General features: G+C 35.3%; 3 protein-coding genes across 6 annotated transcripts in view; 1 reads left to right on the top strand and 2 right to left on the bottom strand.

The window, feature by feature from the left end:
• Positions 1-43: 43 nt before the first annotated feature.
• On the bottom strand, positions 44-2359 carry LOC127153514 (putative ferric-chelate reductase 1). Its single transcript, XM_051094604.1, has 5 exons — positions 2221-2359; positions 1869-2061; positions 1558-1682; positions 1237-1331; positions 44-944 (listed from the first exon to the last, which is right to left on the bottom strand). The coding sequence occupies exons 2-5, from the start codon at positions 2059-2061 to the stop codon at positions 764-766; spliced, it is 594 nt and encodes a 197-aa protein (XP_050950561.1). The 5' UTR covers positions 2221-2359; the 3' UTR covers positions 44-763.
• A 991-nt stretch (positions 2360-3350) lies between these two features.
• Positions 3351-8828, top strand: LOC127153508 (putative ferric-chelate reductase 1). Its single transcript, XM_051094591.1, has 6 exons — positions 3351-3399; positions 3904-4096; positions 7951-8093; positions 8248-8345; positions 8448-8613; positions 8693-8828. Exons 2-6 carry the CDS (start codon positions 3904-3906, stop codon positions 8789-8791), a joined length of 699 nt encoding a protein of 232 aa, XP_050950548.1. The 5' UTR covers positions 3351-3399; the 3' UTR covers positions 8792-8828.
• A 163-nt stretch (positions 8829-8991) lies between these two features.
• Positions 8992-25960, bottom strand: part of agla (amylo-alpha-1, 6-glucosidase, 4-alpha-glucanotransferase a) — a 33429-nt gene continuing 16460 nt past the window's right edge. For all 4 annotated transcript variants that reach the window (XM_051094489.1, XM_051094469.1, XM_051094476.1 and 1 more), the window contains exons 14-34: positions 25488-25651; positions 25306-25407; positions 25055-25210; positions 22417-22567; positions 22106-22230; positions 21678-21790; positions 19983-20117; positions 19001-19131; positions 17894-18030; positions 17616-17749; positions 16897-17072; positions 16611-16713; positions 16010-16235; positions 15630-15741; positions 14149-14284; positions 13901-14013; positions 13328-13539; positions 10081-10178; positions 9880-9967; positions 9662-9795; positions 8992-9580 (exon numbers count right to left, since the gene is read on the bottom strand). In XM_051094489.1, coding sequence (XP_050950446.1) covers positions 9463-9580; positions 9662-9795; positions 9880-9967; positions 10081-10178; positions 13328-13539; positions 13901-14013; positions 14149-14284; positions 15630-15741; positions 16010-16235; positions 16611-16713; positions 16897-17072; positions 17616-17749; positions 17894-18030; positions 19001-19131; positions 19983-20117; positions 21678-21790; positions 22106-22230; positions 22417-22567; positions 25055-25210; positions 25306-25407; positions 25488-25651 — 2864 coding nt within the window. In that variant the 3' untranslated portion in view covers positions 8992-9462. The remainder of the gene's footprint in view (positions 9581-9661; positions 9796-9879; positions 9968-10080; positions 10179-13327; positions 13540-13900; positions 14014-14148; positions 14285-15629; positions 15742-16009; positions 16236-16610; positions 16714-16896; positions 17073-17615; positions 17750-17893; positions 18031-19000; positions 19132-19982; positions 20118-21677; positions 21791-22105; positions 22231-22416; positions 22568-25054; positions 25211-25305; positions 25408-25487; positions 25652-25960) is intronic.

Genomic DNA, 25960 nt, shown 5'->3' with positions numbered 1-25960 from the left:
GGTGTCCATTTTTGATCTAAAAGAAGAAATAAAACTAAAGTGGTTTCGAGATGTGGGTTGTGTTTTTTATTCACACATACTGTAAACATTCAGACAGTATTTTCATGCATTTCATTTCATACAAATCCATTAATTGCATACAAGCTAATATACAGTATATATCACAGTAGGGTACAGTGAGACCAGTTGTGTTGTTCTGTCAAAGGAAATATTATTTATATATTATAATATAAAATCACTATATTATTAAATTATTTTTATATATGTGACCCTGGACCACAAAACCAGTCATAAGGGTCAATTTTTCAAAACTGAGATTAATACATCATGAAAAAAAACCCTATTTGAATATCTGGAATCTGAGGGTGCAAAAAAATCTAAATATTGAGAAAACCGCCTTTAAAGGTGTGCAAATAAAGTTCTTAACAATGCATATTACTAATCAAAAATTACGTTTTTATATATTTGCAGTAGGAAATTTACAAAATATATTCAAGGAACATGATCTTTACTTAATTTCCTAATGATTTTTGGCATAAAATAAAAATCAATAATTTTGACCCACACAATGTATTTTTGGCTATTGCTACAAATAAACCCCAGCAACTTAAGCCTGGTTTTGTCGTCCAGGGTCACATATTGTGGAACCAAGTGTTTTTAGTCCCATTGTGCTTCAACAACAAATAGATAACATGACTGAATATGAAACTAAAAGCCTATTAAATCCAGTGATTTGATTTTTTTAAAATTGTTTGTCCAGTTTTTACATAATTGCCAGCAGAGGTAAAAGAAGAAGACACATAGTGAGAGACGCTGCTGGACTAGATCCACCCGTTGTGGTACGAGGTGGTGGGGCGGTTGTTGTCAGATTTGTGCCCACGAATCTAACAGGATCACTTTCAACACCAACCCAGAAGAGAGAGAAATTCTGCACAAATGTTGCCCTGCAAAAACCATTCCATTTGATTACAGAAATAAATAAACTAAATACATGAAAAAAGAACTGTAGAATATAATTATGGGTTGAAAGCATCTTTCAGTGATGCAAGTGAACTGTAAATCTTCTTCTGTAGCATTTTTTTAAATGAACTTATATGAATGAACTTATTAAATTTAGTTACTTATGATATCTGAATACTATAGTAATAATATTACAAAACAGAAAAACTCTATTATACCAAATATTGTAAATGTAAATATTAGCAAAACAGATGAACAAAGGAGAATATGTTTTACCTGAATCGAATATTTGTGTTATTAATTGTAGGAGCTTTCCATTGAGCCACAATAGTTGTCTTGGTTACATTTGAATTATGACTGACAGCTGAGCCCTGCAAGATAAACAATACTGCTTCACATCAGTGTGTACTGACTTCTGAATACTGTCTTCATTTCCGAGTGCTACTATTTGTAAATATGCATCCAGACACTTCAGCAGCGATAATGAACAATGTAATGCAAAGCATCACATACGTCTTTACTGAAAGAAGTATCCCAAAATCATAGAGGTTTGGGTGACATTAGGGTGAGCAAATGTATTTTAAATAAACATCTTACCTCTGTTGTACAGTTGAGTAATTGAGAATCGTTTCCCACGACTGTAAAAGTTCCTACTGGACCAGCCTCACCCCTGGCCTGAAGAAGAAAGCCCCTGAATCCAGTCTGATTTGCTTGCAGTGTCACTGCCAAAAAATTAAACAGTGATGTGGACTTTGAACTGACTCATGCATTCACTAAAAATAGCAAGAAACCAGCTTAAAAGCCATTGCCAAAATGTCAATGTCAAATGCCAAAAAGTGATGTTTGATACTGTATGTATACTGTATATAAAATTGAATTTATATGTTTTTACAGGTCCGGTCACTAACCTGTGATCGTCTGACCCTCTGTGTAGTTTGAGACGTCTGTGGTGATTGTATATGGAGGTTTTAACACAGAGGCAGTATTACTAGCATGTCCAGGAATCATAGCCGTACATGCCTGAGTCACCATTCCATTGCTGAATGCAGTTACAGCATTTAGATTCAGCGCAAAAACCAGGATGAGAAAGTGTGCATTCATCTAAAATCATCATAAATCAAAAAGATTTCAATTTATATAGCATATGGACAACCATTATAAATAACAACACTGAAAATGATTGACATTTGAATAGGAACTAAAAATTAAGTTAACTTTTTTGGTTCTAATAAATGTTTAAACCATGCAAGAGTTACCAACCTTCACAGAATCAAACAGCGATGTTGTGTTGCGTTCCAGAAAATGTCACTACAGCTGAGCTGCGTCAGGAACAAGAGAGTTTTATATGTGCTTGATACCAGGAAGGTAAATAAAGGGCAGCCTGAAAAACATCTTTATAGCTATAGGGAAATCATAAAGCAGAGGAGGCGGATATATGAGTTACAAGCAAGTAAAAGTGGTGAGGTATGAAGAAAAAATATTTTATTTGAATTATGAGGAAATAAACCTTCGCCTCTTTTCTACATGTAAATTTTCACTTTTTCATGTCGGTTGTGCTTCTTAGATGTGCAATAATAAATTAATGGAGTTCAGTTCTTATGAAACTAACAGATATCACCTGAATGTGCATTCTGATGTCACAGATTTTATTATATTTACATGCCAAACATGAAGAAATTTTATTGGACAAAATTCTTTAAGTGATTAGAAGTCTGACACATCACTTTCAAATTGGTTGCCAGGTTTCTTGGCCAACACTTAGTCACGTAACTAAACAAACAGCCAGGCCCACGGTATGTTAGCTTTTAAAAAATGCTGGGTTAAAAATAACTCAGCGACTGTTTAACCCAACCTCCTGGGTAGTTTTGTTTAACTCAGCTATTGTTTAAAAAATTACAGTATGGCTGGCGTAAAATGAACTCAAACTAGGTTGTAAATTAAAAATCAGAAACATAATTACTAGAGGTACAATTATCAAAAGGTGAACATTTATTAACAACAACATTTTGTGTGTGTGTGTTTGTGTGTTTTTTCCAGCACGAAATATAGTAATCTTTAAGCAAAAGTTGAGTTAAATAAAACTACCCAGAAGGTTGGGTTAAACATTTAAACGTGTTCTAAAACACAGCAAGCACATGATTTTGTGGCTTCCGGCACAATTTCTAAGATAAATGTTAGAAATATAAATTAATTAAATCTTTGCACTGAGGGAAATCTAAATACTGCTGAATAAGAGTAAATGCCCCAATCACAAAAGGAAAAACCTGAAACCTAGAACACATTATGAACTTGGAACATACGCTATCACAATCACAAACACCCACATGAAATTCAATCAGTCTGTATTTATGGGATATACATTTCCTTACTTTGTCAAGACAAGACTTCAAACAACTTCACAATCCCACTGCTGCTTCTGGAGGAGCAAACTCTTACACGGTAAGCTTTATTTTGCTGTCTTTGAATGAGAATCTAACTGCCAAAGAACTACAAAAATATATATGTAGTTGAATTTTTAGCATCATTACTCCAGTCACATGATCCTTCATAAATCATCCTAATATTCTGATTTGCTGCTCAAAAACATTTTTTGTTATTATGTTGAAAACATTCTGCGTAGAATTTTTTCAGGTTTCTTTGAATAGAAAGTTCAAAAGAACAGTATTTATCTGAAATAGAAATCTTTTGTAGCATCATAAATGCCTTTATCATCACCTTTGATCAATTTAAAAATTATACGGACTCCAAGCTTTTGTATAATGCTACAAATGCTTTTCATTTTAGATAAATGCTGATCTTTGGATTTTTCTATTCAACAAAAAATCCTAAAAAAGTTCTCAGAACTCAAACTCTGTTTACCATTTCATGCTGTTCAATCAATCAATCAACCAACCAATCAGTAAAATGGATTACATAAATAAGCATTTGTTGTTGTTTTTTTAGATGCACGTTGAGATTCTTCTGCTGTTGTGTGTATGTTGCGTGAGGAGGGTCACGGCCTACCCCGGTGGGCAAGTGGAGAATTCATGTGAAAGCATGACCCCTAATCACCCTGACTTTGAGCCCCAAACAGACGGCTCTCCTTACAAAGTCTTTGTGAACAGCACAACATTCACGCCAGGACAAACCATCACTGGTAAGGCTGTTTCTAACTGCTGGTGCTGCCTTATGGATTTTTAGATAGTGGGTTTTAATTAAAGCTTACTGGTAATCCATTGCTTATGGAACAGTCCGTTCAATAATGTAAATTTGCTGAAAATTTCCTCATCCTCAGGCCATCCAAGAGATAGATAAGTTTGTTTCTTCATCAGAAAAGATTTGGAGAAATGTAGCAAACATCACTTGTTCACCAAGGGGTCCTCTGTAGTGAAAGGATGCCATCAGAATGAGCACACACACAGCAGTGAGAAGTGAACAAACACACACACACACACACTGTGAACACACACCCAGAGCAGTGGGCAGCCAATGCTGTGGTGCCTGGGGAGCAGTTGGGGGTTCGGTGCCTTGTTCAATGGTTTCACTTCAGTGGAGGATTTGAGGGTGGAGAGAGTGTTGGATATTCACTCCCCCCACAATCCCTGCCGAACCTGAGACTCGAACCCGCAACCTTTGGGTTACAAGTCCGACTCTCTAACCATTAGAGTTTACAGTCTTTACTGTGTTAAGGACTGGTATTTTGGCCAGATACAACAGTTTAAAGTTAAAATGATAGAGCTGTGTGGATTATTGTGATGCTTTTATCAGCATTTGGACTGTCATTCACTGGTGAGCAAATTTTCATTTTGGGATGAACTATTCTTTTGAGATTGACAAGCACATTTCTTCCTATCCTGATGTATTAGATTAGACTATCGCTACACCACAACAAGAGCCTGAACAGATGCTACATGCTAATCAGATGCAGACGGTATTGGGGGAGGGACTTTCTCATAATAGAGAGCATTTGATTGTACAGTACAGGTACAGTACAGTCATTATTTTATTTTCCAGAAAATGAAAGACTATCATTTTGAATGCATATATCGATTTAAAGTTGTTTTTTTTTTGTACTTTTTTAATTTAGACGTACACTAACATACAGTGCACGGCATAAATGAGTACACCTCCTCTGAATAAATATAAAAGATGTATTTTCTTTATGATCACTAATATAATTCATGGAAACATGGCAAAATTGAAATTAAACATATACTTATTTATATATATATATATATATATATATATATATAATGTAAAATAAATTGAAATGAAGGATTGCATAAATGAGTACACCCTAGATTTAATTCAGCAAATGTATAATATTCTAGTACTTTGTATGACCTCCAGAACTTTAAGCCTACTGACCTTTCTTGGCGCTGAGAGTACAAGTTCATGACAAAATGCCACATCTGTCCTGTTTAACTCCTGGAGGACGACCTCCTTAAATGCCCTGGTCCTTAATGTCGTTTTGCTCAGCTCATCTCTACAGAATCCCCCGAAGCTGCTCAGTGGTAACATTGGGTGAAATGCATGTCCAATGACGGATTTTCACCTTGGGAGAATGAATCTTCATTGTCATGTTTAAAATGAGGAGAATGAGGAGAGGGTAGCATCTTCTGTTTCAAGTTTTTGTATTACATCACACAGTGGTGTGTAAACTGATGACAGCATTGATAAAGCACAACTCCCTCACACCTTCAGCACTCATATATCCCAATATAGGAGCTTTACTACCATTGAACGTCACTGTGGGTACCAGGCACTTCTCACTGTACTCCTCCTCTAGCAACACCATAACATTTTGGATGCTTTTGGATCTGAAATGATTGACTTGGTCTATTAAGAGTATGGATTCCCAGAAGTCTATATTTTGTAAATATTTATTGTGCTTTAGCTACAATAGGTAATTCTAGTAGTGACAACAACTGTCCATGTCTCTTCTGCAAGCTGTGTCATACTCTGTGAGAGAAAGTGTCACTCGTTTTATTTCATGGTATTCATACCATTGCATGGTATTTTTCCGGCTCTTTTTTCTAGCAAAAACTCACTCAACACTAAATGAAAACTTAAAATGAAGACCTGAATATTTCAGGAGCCTTGTCACAAGTTCATCGTTTTTGAATGTCAGTAGTACTTCTATATTTTCACACTTAAAACAAAAGTTTGGTATTCCTCTTGTACCATTGTCCTCTTTTATGATAAGAAATAAATCTCCTGGCAGTTTTCTTTCCAGCATTAAGTCTGAGTATGATTCAGTAGGCTATATAACACTTTCAAATGTCAGGAAATTACTTGTCTTTAAAATATAATATACATCAGTATACATACCTGTTGATCAAAAATTGCCTTAAACTGACACTAAAGTTTTTATTTATTTATTTTTTTGTTTTTTTAGTAACTTTCAGTAGAGTGTACTCATTTTTGCAGCACAATATTTTATCACTTTGATAAGAAAATCTTATTTTCCTAAATAATTTTGATATTCTTCTTTGGTAATTGATCAAGCTGGCTTGTTGGAACAATGTATCTCCAAACAACTGTAATATGTCTTCTAAGTAAAGAGTAATTAGTGAATTGTCGAATAATTCTCTAAGCAACCCGTTATTTCCAACACAATCTCATAGCAATTTGTAGCTATTTTACACTTGAGGGAACTGGTGGCTATTTGTATATATTCATACAAATTTGCACTGTAGCTAATTTAATAGTTATAATAGAATATAATGGAATGGTTTGCATTACAGCTGGATGAATTCATACAAATTTGATTTCATTCATGTTTTCATTCAATCTGCTTAAAAAAGTGAGCATAGGCGCCTATAGCTTTGTGGGCAGCCCGCCGACGGTCGTCGAATTCAAATCTTGGTCGTCTCGAAATCAAATCCTGGTTACCTTTCCTGATCCCGTCCTCCTCGCTTTCCCATTTCTCTTCCTGTCAGCTCTACACTGTCATAATAAAGGCAAAAATGCCAAAAATAAATGTAAAAGAAAAATGTTAGAGTAACATTTAGGTGGACCTTTGTGTTATTTTTTTCTGAAAATATTGTTTTTATTCAATTTATTTCCCACCGCAATTTGTAAATTTTATGGGTCTGGCTCCCGGTATCATCTAGTTGTACAAAACAGCTAGTTTTGCTGCTTGATATCACAATAATATTGCCATATTATTTTAATGTATTATCTTTATCTTAATGATTGTTACTGCACGTTTCCGTATAGCAGCTAATTACCTCGAAATCTCGCTTAGCTATGGGCTTACTTCCGCGATGGAAGTTTTCACAACAACGCGTCATCAATCGACCATATTGGTGACACAGAACACAAACAATGGCACTGAACCAAACGAAACTCACAAATTTATGGTCAATTATTGTCATGTTTTGGGCTGTACTAATCGGTCTGACCAGGAAAAACATTTGGAGTACTATAGACTGCCAAAAGTTGTAACAAATCAAGGAGAAGAGTGCAAAAGGACATTAGTGGTTGGCCAAACTGAACCAGGATGTCCAGGGCAAGAATCTTGGCAACATTCATGTTTGCCCTTATCATTTCCAGTCAGGTAGGTATCTTAACTATTACTGCTCGTAAGTATCTTTACCACTATATTGTAGTGTGCCCTTTCCTGCTTACTAAGTCCTTCTCTATATGATTTTGCAACTTCCACATTTTTTTCTGTGGTTTAGACAGCATAAATGAGCAGAACAACATATTCAGTAGTGCATTCATCGTGCAATCAATGCTGTTGTTTACATTTGAGTATCGCCAGTATGGCCGGGCATCCAGGTAACTGACCAAACCGTGACGTAAGTGCAAACCCTCTATTCATAAGAAACCGCCACCTCGTAAAATAGCTATGTGAGATAAACTTGGTAATTTCATGGTCTCATATTACTACCACTGTAGTTTCCTCAGTGATGAAAAGCTCACGATTATGTAAGCAGCAGGGGTCAACTCGAGTTACTCTGACAGATCTGAAGAGGTCAACACACATCTCTGTTTAACTCTCAGTAACCCTGCAGGCGGCGGAGAACACCTCCGAATTCCAAGGCTTCATGTTACAGGCTCGAGAGGTGCATGGAAAAACTGCAGTGGGACGCTTTACATTAATAAACACCAACCAATCCCGTGCCCTGAACTGCTTCAACATAGAGGTGCTTTATTGTTATTTTTAGATGTTAATGTTAAAGTTAATGCATCACATTTCTCATTCCTATTCAATCCAGACATTTAAATATTAGCTGCAATATTTGCTTTAACGTTAAAACAAGGAATGAGTCATGGAAACGCTCTGATTTTGGCCCTCAGAACTCAACTCTCAGCCAAGCATCTGCAGACAAGAAATCCCAGTTTGAGGCTACATGGGAAGCACCAGCAAACTCCTCTTTGGATGATATTCAGTTCTTGTACGTGTTGTACTCTTGTTTATAGAGTCTAATTATACACATTATTTTTTTAAATGAAACACTTGATCATAATTCTCTGCAATTTCTATGATGCCCTTACAGTGTGACATTTGTCAAAGACTATACAGCGTTTTGGACCATGGTTAACAGCTCTACAGTTCGGTCAATTGGGAATCAGTCTGCGCCGAGCACATCACCATCTCCTAACAAAACTACATCTACAACAATAAAACCACCAGCTGCTTCTCAGCAAACTAGTTCTTTACCAGTGAGTATTCTAATACACATACTCCTATTTTCTCACGATCAGGTACTTGAATATTGTTTTATGTTTATTCTTTCAACAGAATTCCAGCCATAAACAAACAAATTTGAGTGCGATGTGGCTGGGCGTAATTCTCCACGCACTGATTTTGCATTCACTTTTTATTTTGAGCAACCTTTGATCAGTATAAATAGTTTTAGATTAAAAGTAATAAAACGTCATAATAAAAGTTTTTATATAGCATTTATAGAATATAGCCACGCAATAAATGGGAATTCTTAAAATATGTAATAAAAAAATAATTGGCAACAAAATGTCTGCACTTTCTGAATTAAAAACAAAAAGTTATAAAGATTAAAAATAACATTTTCCAGATACCCAGTCTTTAAACGTTCTTTTTATTTCACATTTAGTTTTGCTAATTATTCAGTCGAAAACATGCAAACAAAAACATTTCGTGAGTAGCCTCTTAACCTTACAGCATCGTGAAGGATGTTTGTGTGCAAAGAAGTAGGACAAACACTACACATTAACTAATGATGAGTTGATTCTAAATTACACTAGACACGTTCTGAATATTCGGATAGAATAACGACAACATTCAAATGACGTACCTCAATTCACCAGAGGCAAACTCACAGTCTCTAGTAGTCTAGTAAAAGCAGGAGGAAGTGAGGGGGAGATGAGGAACAAGGAAATCTCATACTAAAGTATGGGATGTTGTGTTGTACTTTACAATATAAGAGCTATGAGCTCCGAGATGTAACATTTTCTCAGACCTATTTAGGTAAACCGCACACAATCAAGGTTGCACAGGAACACTTGTGGAAGACGAGGGTGAGTGGTTTCTGCTCAGAGATCATGAAGAACCTCAAGCACAGCGGCAAGAGACCATGCCTGAGTTTCACAGCTAAAAGAGCAGTACTGGCCATTCTCATTAGTGAGCTCTGGCAGTCCCTTCCAGGATGACCTGAGGAACAAACAACATATATCAGATCCTGATTACATGTTTCTGCAGGTCACATTATGCAGATCTGACCTTTAAATTTACCTTTCCATGTGGACATAATGGCGAGAGAGGACATTCTTCACCAAATACACTGTTTTGTCATAAGTGTCTTTTCCAAGCTTCTTTGCAAAGTAGAGTTTTGCACGGAGGAAGTAACCGATAGGCCAGAGCCATTCCTAATGAGGGTAAATGAACAGAAAGGTTAGGAATCCTAAAAAAAGATTCCATTTTGCTGATGAAGCTGTAGTTATGGATCTTACAGGGCCTTGATGGTAGTTGAACCCCTTTGCAAGGTTGTAGTTGTCATTGTCCAGAGAATTGTCATAAACGCCACAGTAAACCATGTCACTATTCAAACAAACAAATTAATTAATCATTAATCATTAATCATTAATCACACAGAAGAAGCAGGCAAATTAGTAACAGGTAATGCAGTATAATTAATATTTAAGGACTCTCACTCTGGGTCCAAAGTCTTCATTCCAAGAGGTCCAAGCAGTTTCTCTTCTACAATGTTTAGGGCTTCCCAAGCATGCTCCACAGTAAACAGCTCTGGAGCCTGGGAAGGAAAACCATTGGAAATTTACTACGAACTATTAAGTTTTTACTAACTTAAATCCTCATCTATGAAAACCCGCTTCTGCCGCTAAATAAAAAATAAAAATAGGTTATTGCGAAACTTTGATCTCACAATTTTGACTTTTTTTCCTCTGAACTATAAATATATAATATAACTATAGATAAAAACTCACAATTGCGAGTTATAAAGTCAGAGTTATGAGTTTATATCATTGCAAGTTTTTTTCTCACAAATTGTGACTTCTCGCAATTGCGAGTTTATATTTTGCAACTCTGACTTTTTTCCCAGAATTCTGAGATATAAAGTCACAATTGCGAGTTTTTATGATTGTGAGTTTTTTCCCACTAATTCGAGTTCATATCTCACAATTCAGATTTTCCCCAGAATTGTGAGACATAAACTTGCAATTGTGAGTTATAAAGTCAGAACTGCATGATATATCAAAATTGCGAGATACGAACTTGAATTTGGGAGAAAAAAAACGTACGATATAAAGTAGTAATTGTGACTTTGTAACTCGCAGTTCTGACTTTTTTCTCACAATTGCGAGATAAAAAATCTGAATTTATATGAGTTTATATGATTGTGAGTATTTTCTCACTAATTCGAGTTTCTCGCAATTCTGACTTGTTTGCAAATTCAAGTTTGTATCTCGCAACTCTGACTTTTTTTCTTGCCATCGCAAGTTTATATCTCGCAATTCTGACTTTTTCCCCCAGAATTGCGAGATATAAAATCGGAATTAAGTTTATATGACTGCAAATTTTTTCTCACTAATTCGAGTTTCTCGCAATTCTGACTTTCTCGAAATTCAAACTTTTTTCTCGCAATTGTGAGTTATAAAGCCAGAATTGCGAGTTTTTATCATTGTGAGTTTTTTCTCACAAAGTTTGTAAGTTCAATTTTGAGGGGGAAGAAAGACTTACACTACCGTTCAAAAGTTTGGGGTCAGTACATTTTTATTGTTTCTTTTTTTTTTTTTAAGAAATTAATACTTTTATTCACCAAGGATGTATTAAGTTAATAATTAAAAGTTTATTAAAAGTTAATAATAAATAATTTACATTGCTATAAAATATTTATATTTTGAATAAACACTGTACTTTTTAAACTTGTTATTCATGAAAGAATCCTGAAAAAAAAAAAATCACAGGTTCCAAAAAATATTTGGCAGCACAACTGTTGGTATTATCCAACATTGATCATTCTAATAATAAATCCGCATATTAGAATGATTTCTGAAGGATCATGTGACACTTAAGACTGGAGTAACAGCTGATAAAAATTCAGCTTTTCATCACAGGAATAAATTCTATTTTAAAGTATGTTAAAATAAAAAACATTATTTTATATTGTAAAAACATTTTGCAATATTACTGTTTTTTTTCTATATTTTTAATCATATAAATGCAGCCTTGATGAGCATAAGAGACTTCTTTAAAGACTATTACAAGTCTTACTGACCCCAAACTTTTGAACGGTAGTGTATGTTCTCAGTTTATATCTCACAATTCTGACTCAGCTCACAAAAAAAGTCAGAATTGTGAGATATAAATTTGCAATTCCAAGAAAAAAAAAAGTCAGATTTGCGAGTTTATATTTTACAATTCTGAATTAATTTTTTATTTATTCTGAATTAACTGTGAGTTTATATGATTGTGAGTTTTTCTCACTAATTCGTGTTCATATCTTGCAATTCAGATTTTCCCAAGAATTGTGAGACATAAACTCGCAATTGTGAGTCAGAACTGCATGATATATCAAAATTGCGAGATACGAACTTGAATTTATGAGAAAAAACTTGTAATGATATAAAGTAATAATTGTGACTTTGTAACTTGCAATTCTTTCTTGCAATTTTTTCTCACAATTGCAAGATATAAAATCAGAATTGTGAGTTTATATGATTGCAAGTTTTTTCTCACTAATTCAGATTTTTTTTCTTGCAAATTCAAGTTTCTATCTTGCAATTCTGACTTTTTTCTCACAGTTGTGAGTTATAAAGCCAGAATTGTTTGATATACACTCGCGATTGTGAGTTAAGTCAGAATTGCCAGTTTTTATCATTGCAAGTTTTTTCTCACAAATTAGAATTTTGAGGGGGAAAAAAAGACTTATGTTCTCAGTTATATCTCACAATTCTGACTCAACTCACAAAAAAAGTCAGAATTGTGAGATATGAAAATTGTGAATTTGCAATTCAGAGAAAAAAAAAAAGTCAGATTTATATTTTGCAATTCTGAATTAATTTCTCACAATTCTGACTTTATAACACCCAACTGAGTGTTTATATCATACAATTTTGACTTTATTCTCGCAACTGCAAGTTTACATCTGGCAATTCTAATTTTTTTCCTAGAATTGTGTGATATAAACTCGCAACTGCGAGTTAAGTCAGAATTGCGAGTTTATACCATTACAAGTTTTTTTTTTATCGCAAATTCTGACTTTTTTTCTCAGAATTGTCAAACATAAACTTATGAAATTATAAAGTTCAATTCTGAGGAGAAAAAAAGACTTATGATCTCAGTTTACATATCACAATTCTGACTTAACTCACAAAAAAAGTCAGAATTGTGAGATAAAAAGTTGCAATTACCTTTTTCTATTTTTTATTCAGTGGCAGAAACGGTCTTCCATACTCACCAACGAAGGAAGCAGAAACAATAATTTGCTCCCTAAAACTGATTATAACTGATATTTTTGAACATTATGATGGCATATTTTTCTACCCACATAAAAACATAGCATGTCACCAATTTACATGAAAGACTTGATGTGACTGAACCATTTTAAATAAACTGTCAATTTGAGTAATTATGTTTGCCAATTATAAAATTTAATGAATTTAAAACACCAAACAGCTGTAAATAATTCTAAATTATGCTGAAAATCATGATAAAACACTATGAAATATAACAAATAACAAATATATATCAAAAAAAGAAATAAATAATATGCAAATAAATAATATGTAAATAGACTACTAAAGCACAAACAAACAAATAAATAATAAATAACATTCAAATAAACAGTAACCACATACATTTGCAAATAAATAAATATATTGACTTTTTTTGCCTGAGATCTTTTAAATGTAATCTGTTAGTTTTAGAAAGAATCCTCACCACCACCATAGCAATGGGAAAGTTGGGTCTGAGCTGGTAGTCACACCAGGGGCTGGAGGCTCCGTAGCTGTCTTTGTAAATGCCCCGCTTATGAACCAACTCAGGATGCTTTTCGTTGGGGTCATTTGGGTTTTGGGACACATAGAACATCTTCTCAAAGTTCTGCTGGATTTTTCTATCCCATTCTTCGTAGGACATAGTGAGCGGTTTGCCTACAGGTATAACAAATGTTTGCGGAACCTCAGTAAGTGATTTAAAATGCTTACAAACAATATACACATAAATAATTGGGAGAAAATTCTAAAGTATTAGTTCCATAATTTTTTTATGCTTTTATTGAATTGAAATAGATATTTATAGTTGCCATTACTCTGAACTTGTCTGCCATCATGGATTAATTTTTTTCACTTAACTTGCTGAACAAAGCATAATAAGGCAGCATTACTTTGCTTTCCACAATTTAAAACAGCCTGCACATTGGGAGAGTGCCTGATGATGCCGTGTACATGGGCAGCTCACTAAGTTTTGGAACAAACTAATGTTATGAGCACTAGTAAGGCCATTTGAGCTCACCGTCTTTATGTAGGGCCACACTACTGTAAGGAAAGAGCCCTTGTTTATGTAGCTCCACCAGCCAACGCAACGTAGATTTGCACAGACCCACTATTTCCACCGCTGATCCGTCTCTGCAATAGGAACGTAAGAGTCACACTGAATGATGGCAACAGACATAGAGAGTGAGAACGAGAAAAGAGATCCACTTATAAATGGCATCTTATAAATAGAATATATATATGGCTTTAAGAGATTTCAATGCATGCCTGGGTGTAGCTGGTATCCCTTTATTGCGGGCCCTCTCGCTCTCTCCCATTTTGTCCATCCAGGTCCCACAGTTGAACCGATTTCCGCCATACACAAAGCCAGTGTCGGGGTTCACCTTGGCCACAATGTTGAAGCCTGAGAAGGTCCAGAATACAATAGATTCAACATTTTCTCAAAGGACTCTTAAAAAAAAGAATCTTAAAGGGCACATATAACAAAAAATTGACTTTTTCCATGTTTAAGTGCCATAATCGGGTCCCCAGTGCATCTACCAACCCAGAAAATGTGAAAAAGCACAACACAGTAACTTTGTTTTGGTAAGCCTTTCTCTGCAACCCTTTCCAATCCTTAATCTGCACATTTCCACCCACAGCCCCAACATTTTGTTTTCGCAAATGACAATGGTGTACCAGTTCTAACGCCATGGCAAAGTTCGAGCAAAGCATGCTAACTATTCTGTCGTTGCCTGTACAGAGGAGCACAGAAAACTATATGAGTCCCAGCCTCAAAGGAGACAAAAGAGCAGTGGATTTATTGATTTATTTACTGTATATTACACTGCTGCCACACAGATCTAATATAAACATGCAATTTTTTTCCCAGCTGTTCACATTCACAGACATAACCGACTGTTTTTGTAACTCATGCATTTTTAATACAAACTTCTGTGTATTTGACAGTTTAAGCGCAATAAGACACGGACGTTTAGTACTCGCATGCCAGTGACCGTATATAACCGTATATGTGACCCTGGACCACAAAACCAGCCTTAAGCAGCATGGGTATATTTGTAGCAATAGCCAAAAATATATTGTATGGGTCAAAATGATCAATTTTTCTTTTATGCCAAAAATCACTAGGATATTAAGTAAAGATCATTTTTCAAGAAGATATTTTGTGAATTTCCTATCATAAATATACCAAAACTTAATTTTTCATTTGGATAAATTTAAAGGTGATTTTCTCAATATTTTGATTTTTTTTGCACCCTCAGATTCCATTTCATTTTCAAATAGTTGTATCTCAGCCAAATATTGTTCTGTCCTGACAGACTTATTTATTCAGCTTTCGTATGATGTATAAATCTCAAAAAATTGACTCTGGTTTTGTGGTCCAGAGTCACATATCAGAAGTGTAAACTAATATGACTTCAAAACGCATGATTTCAACATGACAGACATGGTAATCACAACCCAACAGATGTTTTTTAGCCGAGTATCTGAGATAAGAGCAGAAAAGGAACAGCCCTGTTCTGGAAAAAAGGGGCGGGGAGCAGCAGCTCATTTGCATTTAAAGATACAGGCACGAAGCATGTTTCTACTCCTACTCAAAATAGGCATTTTCAAAATGATACAATAAATGACCTGTTTTTTTAGCTGAAATTTCACAGACACATTCTGGGGACACCTGAGACTTATATTATATGTTGCGAAAAGGGGCATAAAAGACCTCCTTTAAAATTATTTTAAAAAGGCTTTACCTTCATCTCTCATGTTGCGGTCAATCTGTGGCCCAGCGTTCCTCTCTCTGAACTCTATACCCTGCATGTGGCGCTCCATGGCCTCATGAATGACCTCATACAGCAGCTGATCCTGTGGCATCACAGAACCAAAACAATACTAGTGATATCTGGGTGTCAAAAAGTGAGCAGTGGAACTAAAATATGAATTCATAATGCATTATATAGTCTATGATTGAACATATAAATTAACACTTTTAGTCAACAAGGACACAAAATTACACAAAAGTGACAGCAAAGACAAACTAAATCAATGTTGTTCTTAACTTTCTATTCAAGTATTCTAAAAAAGGCTTCCACAGAAATACTAAGCAGCATTTTTTTGTGTGTGTTGAGCTTACCACAGTGCCTGCAGTCAGGGGTTTTGAGTCGTCTGTGGGGTACATCCTAGACACGGGGCATTGGAGGATGTCCGTGCCATTGGGTACCATAGTACAGTAGTCTTGAATGCACTGCAGCCACCACCACACCGCGTCACGGCAATTAAAACGAGCCCCTACACCCTCTCCCAGCAGGTTAGGAATCAATCCATGTCTTAATGTGCCAGCAAAGGCCAGGATGATGTTCCTGTAAAGCAGCGTGAAGAGGAAAGAAAAGAACTGAGAGGGAGAAATTTTCTCTCTAAACACTCAAGAATAAACTTATTTGATGTTTTCTTAAATCTAAGGTCACAAAGGGGGTCAAATGACGGATCACAAATTTCTCAAAATATTCTGGATGGATTGAGATCGATATTTTAGACTAATAAATTAAGCATATGCTGAATTTACAGCTAAACTTGCCATAAATGTGTCCATCTGCACTGTTGCTAAAAAAATGATATGCTTTTTGAATATGATATTGATTCACTGAATCAAAATCAAACTAAGAACAGGCTAAAGATTTTATACCACACTGGTCTTGGTTAATTATTGTAGTAATGAACTGAATTGATATGAGCACCTGGCCTCCAAGTGACGCCCTGTGACCAACATTAGTCCTCGTAGGGCGATGAACGTGTCCCTGCCCCAACAACGGAAGATTCCAGCAGAGAAATGAGGTAGGCCTGTGGAAGGAGGAAGTCATTAAGACCAAAAATACTGTAGCAGGTCATTGTTAAATTTAATCTTACAATCCAGTGTTAGCAGCCCAGATACTTTGGCTTTTCGGCTAGCAACACTTTACTCTGGTGACCTCTGGAACTACATTCTGACATATTTAGGTTTTCTGTGGGTTACTATGGAGTCACCTGCAGCCAAAGAAACACAGCACTGCTCCTTCTGCTTTGTGATCTCATTGACACGGTAAGGCACATCGTTCAGGGCTGGTGAGAGAGGTGGAAGAGCTGGAAAACGTCCAACGGCACACATTTGGACTGATCCCAGAGCCAACAGCTTCACAAAAGATGAGCCGTTCTGTACAAAACTAACACAAGCAGATGCACACAATAACAGTCCAAAGAAACCTCTTGAATTGAGAAACTTAAGCATTAGATTTCATATTTTCAATCATGACAACTTAAATAGATTTTACTGGTATTTTACTGAAGAGAACAGAGTGTAGTCTTGGCTTGAACTTAGATATGCTACACTGCTGGCATGTGTGCAGGCTTACTGCTGAAACACGCTAATAATTACAGGGATTAATATTTGTTCTGCTAGTGCAAATTAAAGGAAATAGAACCTGGTAGAAGATTTAGACAGGTGGTGCTGGGGAGGAGGAGGGCTGAAGAAAATAAACATGGCACATGGTGCTGAGATGGACAAGGTTTAAAGTAAATAAAAACGGCTGCAAAAGAAGAGATCGACTGGCTGTGTCGACGGCTAATTGTAAGAACCAATTACCTTCTCAAAAGAGTTATAAGAGAAAATAGCTGTTTTGAAGGATTCATAACAGAAGAGTTGAAGACAGGATAGGATAGAATAAACACAAACACCAGGATGATCTGTCACTATTTGAGACACTGACCTTGACATCTGTTTGAAGGTCACATCAAGTGCAGTAGTGTAGGCCCCTACCAGGATGGCATCAAAGTAACAGGGAATGAGGTAGCGAGGGATGTGCTTCAGGTAGGCAAACATAGCCTGGAACCACTGACCCACCTAAGGACACATTAGTGACAAAATTAACTACTGGACTTAAAAATAGGAGCGGCAATGGATCTTTCCAAAGACTTTAACCGCAGCTAAACACCCTGAGATTATCAGCTACATACAGTATTTATTTTAATCGCTTGACTCATTTACCTCGGCCTGAGTGCCCCCGCGTGATATCAGTCTATTGCTTACGTAGTCGATCATCCAATCCCCTTGCCTTAGGTTGTCACAGAACGGGTGGCCAAGATCATTTTTGGGTCGAATGTCTGCCATCACTGACAACAGACCTGTGAGAATGAAATGACAACATTCTTTGCTAGTTACTGTGACACATGTAAAGCACTGCACAAAACACAAACCTAATGTATATTGTCCTGTTAAAGGAGTAGCTCACTTCCAGAACAAAATTAACAGATAATGTACTAACCCGAGATGTTGTTCATCCCTTTCTTTTTTCAGCCGTAAACAAAATTATGTTTTTTGAGGGAAACATTTCAGGAATTATCTCCATATAGTGGACTTCAATGGTGCTTGTGAGTTTGAACATCCAAAATGCAGTTTATATGCAGCTTCAAAGGGCTCTAAACGATCTTATCTAGCAAAACTATCGGTCTTTTTCTAAAAAAAAAAAAAAAAAAGATATACTTTTTAACCTTAAATGCTCATCTTGTCTAGCATGCGTACTCTGTGTAATTCAGCTCAATACAGTTGTGCCAAAAAACTCCCATCTCGTTTTCTTCTCCAACTTTAAAATCGTCCTACAGCACTGCAGAAGTACCAACCCAGTGTTTACAAAGTGAACATGCAAACAAGGTCAAATGCCTTTTACAAAAAAAAAGGTAAAACAGCAATATAGGGCTATTTTGAAGTTGGAGCTATATTGACCCGGATTACACAGAGTACGCATGTGCATCGCAGAGCTAGACAAGATGAACATTTGAGGTTATGTATATACATTTTTATTTTTTAGAAAATGAAAAATTGTTTCACTAGATAAATCTCTTATTCCTTGGCTGGGATCATTTAGAGCCCTCTGAAGCTGCATTTAAACTGCACTTTGGACGTTCAAATTGTGGGCACAACTGAAGTCCAATATATGGAGATAATTCCTGAAATGTTTTCCTCAAAAAACATAATTTCTTTATGACTGAAGAAAGAAAGGCATGAACATCTTGGATGACAATGGGGTGAGAACATTATCTGTATATTTTTGTTCTGGAAGTGAACTACTCCTTTAAATACAGGTTTCATCAGTACCTTGCAGACCACCATATTTCAGAGGCTTCCAGCCTGGGATATTGTAACAGCCTCCTCCATCTTCCTTTTCCTCAGCATCACAGCGAAACAGAAGCATGTTCATATCAGCCAGAGTCATCTTAGACATAATCCTGGTGTGGAGAAGAAACACGAAAAAGCATCTTCAGAACTCCTCAACAATGAACAAAGGCATAAATGTTCAGTTCTTTGTACACGGAGAGAAAATCTACAAAGGAGATCAAGACTATGAGGCTGCAGAAACTCTTAAACAGAACCCCGGGTATTAAGACTTGTATGGCTTTATATAATGTAATGTATTACAGGTGGCGATGGATATAAGCATAGGCTTAAATGCTGTACCATCTATTTTCCCCACAAGGAGTCTAAACGCTCTGGATATCGAGTGAAATCCGCGCTGAGAAACTCCTTTAGTGACCATGGCGTCATAACGAGCATGTTTACATCCTGCCAGGATGGCATCTAGCGTTTCTTGTCTCTGTTGATTGTAAGCTCTTTCAGAGTAGCTGCGGTCTACTAAAAGCCTCAAAGGCATCAGGGCTAAAGTGAAGAGAACAAAGGTATGGGTCTTTAGGAAGTTTTATTCATCCACAGACATCTTCCCATTCTTTTCTCCTCTTCTTATCGCTAGGAAAGCAGTAAAGAGTTATATCGCTTATCTTGTTGCCCTTCGACTGAAAATAACAACCAAAAGCTGCACAATGTGGCATCGTATTAGTATTTTATTTTCTGAGTTGTGTTGCACTAAAAATAGCAACAGGTAGCGGCAGTAGTTCACCGAGTGCAACCATTTCATGTCATCGAAATAACGGCACTCCCCATAGTCCAAAATATGTATGAAATGATGTATGAAACAGGATTGGGGTGTCCATTAGCTTCAGTGGAAACTTGCAGAAAGGATCTAGGCTGGGCACCAGCACCATGATGGTGGAAAAGCGTAAATGTGGATGAAATGTGAACTCACTGTGTCAGTGGACTCTTCAGTATGTCGGGTGTGTTCGGATCAGGCAGACTTCCTGCTTTATACAGTGGATTGAACTGAATGAGATGGTTCCTTAACACACCAACTAGCTCCTGAGATTTGGGGTCCAGACTCACCCTGAGAAAGAAAGACACTTCACCCTTAAAACTAATAATAATAAAAAACAAAAGGATTAGTTCACTCCAGAATTACAATTTCCTGATAATTTACTCACCCCTATGTCCTCCAAGATATTCATGTTTTTCTTTCTTTAGTCGAAAAAAAAATTAAGGTTTTTGAGGAAAACATTTCAGGACTTTTCTCCATATAGTGGACTTCAATGGGGAATTGCATGGGGATTGGGGAACTAGTGCAAGACAAGCATTTCTTGTTAAAAAGTATATATATTCGTATTATTTTTTTTAAAAAAAATTACTAATTGTTTCGCTAGAAAAGATCCTTATTCCTCAGCTGGGATCCTGTAGAGCACTTTAACGTTGCGTTGAAACTGCAGTTTGGACCTTCAACCCATTGGCTCCCATTGAAGTCCCCTATATGTAGAAAAATCCTGAAATATTTTCCTCAAAAACCTTAAAGGAGAACTCCACTTCTAGAACAACAATTTACAAATAATTTACTTACCCCCTTATCATCCAAGATGTTCATGTCTTTCTTTCTTCAGTCGTAAATAAATTGTGTTTTTTGAGGAAAACATTTCACCATTTTTCTCCATATAATGGACTTCTATAGTGCTCCGAGTTTGATCTTCCAAAATGCAGTTTAAATGTGGCTTCAAATGATCCCAAATGCAGTTGTAAACAATCCCAGCCGAGGAAGAAGGGTCTTATCTAGCGAAACAATCAGTTATTTTAATAAAAATAATACAATTTATATACTTTTTAATGCCAAACGCTCATCTTGTCTTACTCTGCCTGGACTGTTTTTGTTCCTGTTCATGACAGTTAGGGTATGTCGAAAAACTCCCATCTCATGTTCTCCCTTAACTTCAAAAATCGCCCTATATCGCTGTTTTACCTTTTTTTGTTAAAGGTGTTTGATCAGTTTTGCATGTTCACGTTGCAAAGACTGGGTCGGAACTTCTGCAGTGATGTAGGATGATTTTTAAAATGATTTTTGAAGTTAAGGGAGAAAATCGACATACCCTAACTGTCTTGAGCCAGAATACACAGAGTTCAGGGAGAGCAAGACAAGACGAGCGTTTGAGATTAAAAAGTATTTAAATCGTATTTTTTTAAATGAAAATAACCAATCATTTCGCTAGATAAGACCCTTCTTCCTCGGCTGGGATTGTTTACAACCGTATTTGGGATCATTTGAAGCTGCATTTAAACTGCATTTTGGAAGTTCAATATCGGGGCACCATATCAGTCCATTATATAGAGAAAAATGCAGAAATGTTTTCCCTCAAAAAACGTAATTTCTTTACGACTGAAGAAAGAAAGACATGAACATCTTGGATGACAAGGGAGTGAGTAAATGGATCAGGAAATCAGGAAATTTTAATTCAGGAGTGAACTCAACCATTCTGTTAAACATTTTGCCAACAGTACGTTTTTTTTTTTTTTAAAGAAATTAAAACGTTCAGTCAGCAAAGACACATAAAATCACCTCTTCACTGCAAAATCTAGGTAAAATCCTGATTCGGTTCAGGGACAGTTAAAGCTTTTGACGTCTAACCTGAAAGCAATAACGCTTCCAGGCGTCAGCTGTTCAAACAAGATCTCCTGCACATATTCACTGCGCCCTCGAGACGTCACTCCAGCCTGCCGCACCACCTTACTGTCCTTCAGCTGAGAAAAGACAGAGATGCAAACAAAGGAACCTCTGAGACCAAAAGATAAGATTGACTCGTGCAATGTTGACAGTAGAGGCAATCAAAAGGGCCATGCAAGTCCGGGCGGCAGACATTTACAACCAGGCAGGAAAGGGGAGGTTTACCAAAACAAGTACTTGAGATGAAACCAGAGCTCTTTGAGGGCTGTGGTGTTTAAACTGCAGGGTAGGGGTTGTGCTTTTGCCGTTTTGTGAATGAGTGTTCTCAGCGGAGGCCATTGTGTCGGTTTAGGACAGTTATAATTAGAGCGGTCTCACAGCACTCAGGTTACCTGGATGTGCTCTTTAATCTCCACTGTGTACCCAGGTATGCCATTAATGCTCCTCTCATCTTTTTTGTAGGAGCCCGCCTGCCTCTCCACGGTACGCGCCTCCAGCACCACCTCCTCTATCTTACCTGTGAGATTTCAGAGAGATTTGGCTTCCAGTCAGGCATTAAGTCCAAGGACACATTATCGAGACAGAATAAAACCAGATGCCAGAACAGAATTTCAATGAGGGCGAGTGAGAGAGGAAATCTCATCCAGTTAAATACAAAGAAGGTTCAGCCTCTCTGATAAGAAGCAGCGAAGCTCTGACACACCTGGGATGCACATCGGTGGAACCTCGTCTGTATAGCGATGGTGTTTGGGGTTCTTGAAAGCAGTGCGGCACACAGCCACCACTGACTGGTGTGTACTGGGACAATGACGAGTGACCGCCACAATGTCCTCATCCACCTGGTCCACAAACACCTAAGAAAACACCCAAAGACATATTAATGAAGCTTGTTAAATATTATTATAGTTTTGAATACATAATTTTATGTTTAATATTATTTAAAAATGTACTAATGTTTTTAGATTATGTCTAGTTTATAATTCTATATATAGTATTTTACATTTTATATGCAATATATATAAAAAATATATATAATCAAAATCTTAAATACTATATACAAATTTTAACATTTATTTCTTTAGCTAGTTAGTTTGTTCCAGCAATTATTTATTTATTTAATTGTTTAAGCACGTCCAGGTTTATTATAGCGTATTTTCATCTGCATTTAAATACTTATTAGTTTAGTTCTTAACATAGTTATTTTTAGTTCATAATATTGGGTTTATTACGAAACATACATGTAAATTACACATTTATAACAGCAATGGGTATGCTAGTTTCATTGATTGCATTTAATTGAATTTTTATTATAGTTCTGCATCTTCCATTGTTATTTCTATAAAGTTTCAGGTTATTATTAGCTTCTATTTAAAATGTAATAAAAGTATGAATTTATTTTTATTTTACTAATATTTACAAATGTACTTTTAATGTTTTTAGGTTATTTCAAGCTTATAATTTTATAGATAGTGTTTAACATTTTATATGTAATACATATATGTAATATAACATATATAAAATATTAAATACTATATATAAATTTTACTATTTATTTCTTTATCTAGTTAGTTTGTTCCAGCAATGATTTATTTATTTGATTACACTCGTCCAGGTTTATTATAGCGTATTTTTATTTGCATTACTATTTGCAATCCTATTTATTAATAATTCTGTTTCCATATTAGTTTAGTTCAAAATATAGTTATTTTTAGTTTATAATACCGGGTTTATTATGAAACATATGTGTATTTTACAAATTTATAACAGTAATGGTTTTGTTAGTTTAACTGATTGCATTTAAGTTATTTGAAGCATTTGAAGTTTTTATTACAGCTCTGCATTTTTCATTATTATTTCTATAAAATGTAATATTAATGCACTCTTAATTTCAGGTTATTTCTAGCTTTTATTTAAAATGTAATAAAAATATTAATTTATTTTATTTTAATACTATTTACAAATTTACAAAATGCTTTTAGGTTATTTCTAGCTTATAATTTTTATTTATGTTTTATGTTTAGTATTTAACATTTTACATGTAAAATATACTATATATAAAATATATCAAATGTAAAATACTGAATACTATATATCAGTTTTGAATTTCTTTCTTTATTTAGCTAGTTCCAGCAATTATTTATTTATTTAATTGATTAAACTTGTTCAGATTTATTATAGTGTATTTTCATTAGCATTTTAATACTATTTATTACTAATTCTGTTTACTTATTAGTTTAGTTCTTAATATAATTATTTTTAGTTTATAATATTGGGTTTATTATGAAACATATATGTATATTACATATTTATAACAGCAATGGTTTTGTTAGTTTATTTAATCGCATTTAATTGAACCAAGCTTTTATTACAGTTCTGCATATTCCATTATTATTTTTATAAAAATTAATATTAATGTATTAATGCACTCTTAATTTCAGGTTATGTTTAGCTTCTATTTAAAATGTAATAAAACTATGAATTCATTTTACTCGTTACAAATGTACTTCTAATGTTTTAGGTTATTTTTAGCTTATAATTTTATATACAGAGTTTAAAATTTTTAATGTTATATATAACATTAATTACTATGTATAAATTTAAACATTTATTTCTTTAGCTTTTAGTTTGTTCCAGCAATGATTTATTTAGTAAATTGTGTAAACTCGTCAAAGTTTATTTTATTGTATTTTAATACAACTTATTACTAACTGTGTTTACTTATTAGTTTAGTTTTTAATATAGTTATTTTTAGCTTATAATATTGGGTTTATAATGAAACATATATGAAACATGTATATTAGACATACATAACAGCAATGGTTTTGTTAGTTTAAATGATTGCATTTAATTGAACCAAGTTTTTATTACAGTTCAGCATCATTTATTATTATTTCTATAAAATGTTATACTAATGCACTCTTAATTTCAGGTTATTTTTAGCTTCTAATTAAAATATAACATTTTAAATGCATGTGTTATTTTAATGTGTTGGCAAAACCTACAATATGAACTTTAAACAAGTATTGGCAACCTTTCTGGTGTCAAATGCCATATCGCCACCTGCAGGTGTGATGTGCACCATGTGCAAATAGCTATTTAAAAACGGTTGTTTTAATTTTTCAGTCATTCTTTATCCAAATGCAGTTTCTTTTACTCATGTTAGTTGATTTCCATTATAAACAGGGTTTTGTTTTCATTCTTATTTTTATTCATTTACACACTAGAGCAATTGTTGCAGCCATGATGCGCCTTTCTGCCAATACTGAATTGGTGCAGACTTCATGTGGCATACATTAACTGTTATTGTGGACCCACAGAAGGTCTCAAGGTTGCATATTTACCTGGTTGAAGCCTTTTGATGCCAGTTCCTGGTGTAGCCGGCTGAGGGCCAGCTTTCCGGCGTTGATTCCTGACTGCAGGTTGACCTCACCAGGGGACGACGGCTTAGCCTGAGGATTCCATTTGCTATAGAAACGCTCCTCTGTTACCACTGAGATCTTAAGGGCAGATATAAAAGAAGGACTTTTTAGATGTACTCAAAAAATGAACTCAGTTCATGTATTTGTGAGTTTGTGAGAAGTTAATATCTTGCCTGGTGGGGTACTAACTCGTCATAGCCTCTGGTGCTACCAGTGGCACAGCAGGCCATAGAAACAATAGCAGAGCTGGGCAGAGAATCATATACAGAGCGGATCTACAACACAGAACATCAAAATAAGAACTCATTCAAGTAGCTCTGTCCACATACTGTAGTACATGTCTGAAATGCTATACCTGAATAGGGCACTCATTGTCATGTGTGACGTCTAGGAACATGGCATGGGCAATGCTGGGCACCAGAGGCCTGAGACTGGGCTGAAGAAAAGCCCCCACAGGCTCTCCTCCGTACCGGTACACCAGCCTACCCTCCTCATGACTGTCTCCAGCACTCATTGCCTCTACAACAGCACAATGCAAAATATGAACGCTGAATCATTTTAATATGTGCTACTTATTTCTCACAAAATGTTTTTTTTAACTTTATCAGTATTCACTCACATTCAAGTCATTGCAAACCTGTATGACTTTAATTTTTTAAAATTCTAAATTATACACAAAGAAATCATTTGCACCAGATTAATTGGTTCATTCAAAAATTTGATCTTTCATGAATCTGACATTGCCACCTCTCATAAACACACCAAGGAGAGCTAAATGGCAAGATTTTCAATAAATGATTTCAAATTAGGCCCATTTCTTAATCAAAT

This window comes from Labeo rohita, chromosome 2, assembly GCF_022985175.1.
Source record: "Labeo rohita strain BAU-BD-2019 chromosome 2, IGBB_LRoh.1.0, whole genome shotgun sequence".
In the NCBI taxonomy this organism is placed as follows: domain Eukaryota; kingdom Metazoa; phylum Chordata; class Actinopteri; order Cypriniformes; family Cyprinidae; genus Labeo; species Labeo rohita.
Note: the sequence above shows the minus strand (reverse complement) of the source record. Positions and strands in the feature narration are given on the sequence as shown.

Coding starts and splice junctions, on each gene's coding strand:
- LOC127153514 (XM_051094604.1), bottom strand. CDS start 2,061: ATGAATGCACACTTTCTCATCCTGGTTTTTGCGCTGAATCTAAATGCT. Junction 1,332..1,557: donor TACTCAACTGTACAACAGAG/GTAAGATGTTTA, acceptor TTTATCTTGCAG/GGCTCAGCTGTCAGTCATAA. Junction 945..1,236: donor AACACAAATATTCGATTCAG/GTAAAACATATT, acceptor TGGTTTTTGCAG/GGCAACATTTGTGCAGAATT.
- LOC127153508 (XM_051094591.1), top strand. CDS start 3,904: ATGCACGTTGAGATTCTTCTGCTGTTGTGTGTATGTTGCGTGAGGAGG. Junction 8,094..8,247: donor TGAACTGCTTCAACATAGAG/GTGCTTTATTGT, acceptor TTTGGCCCTCAG/AACTCAACTCTCAGCCAAGC. Junction 8,614..8,692: donor AGCAAACTAGTTCTTTACCA/GTGAGTATTCTA, acceptor TTCTTTCAACAG/AATTCCAGCCATAAACAAAC.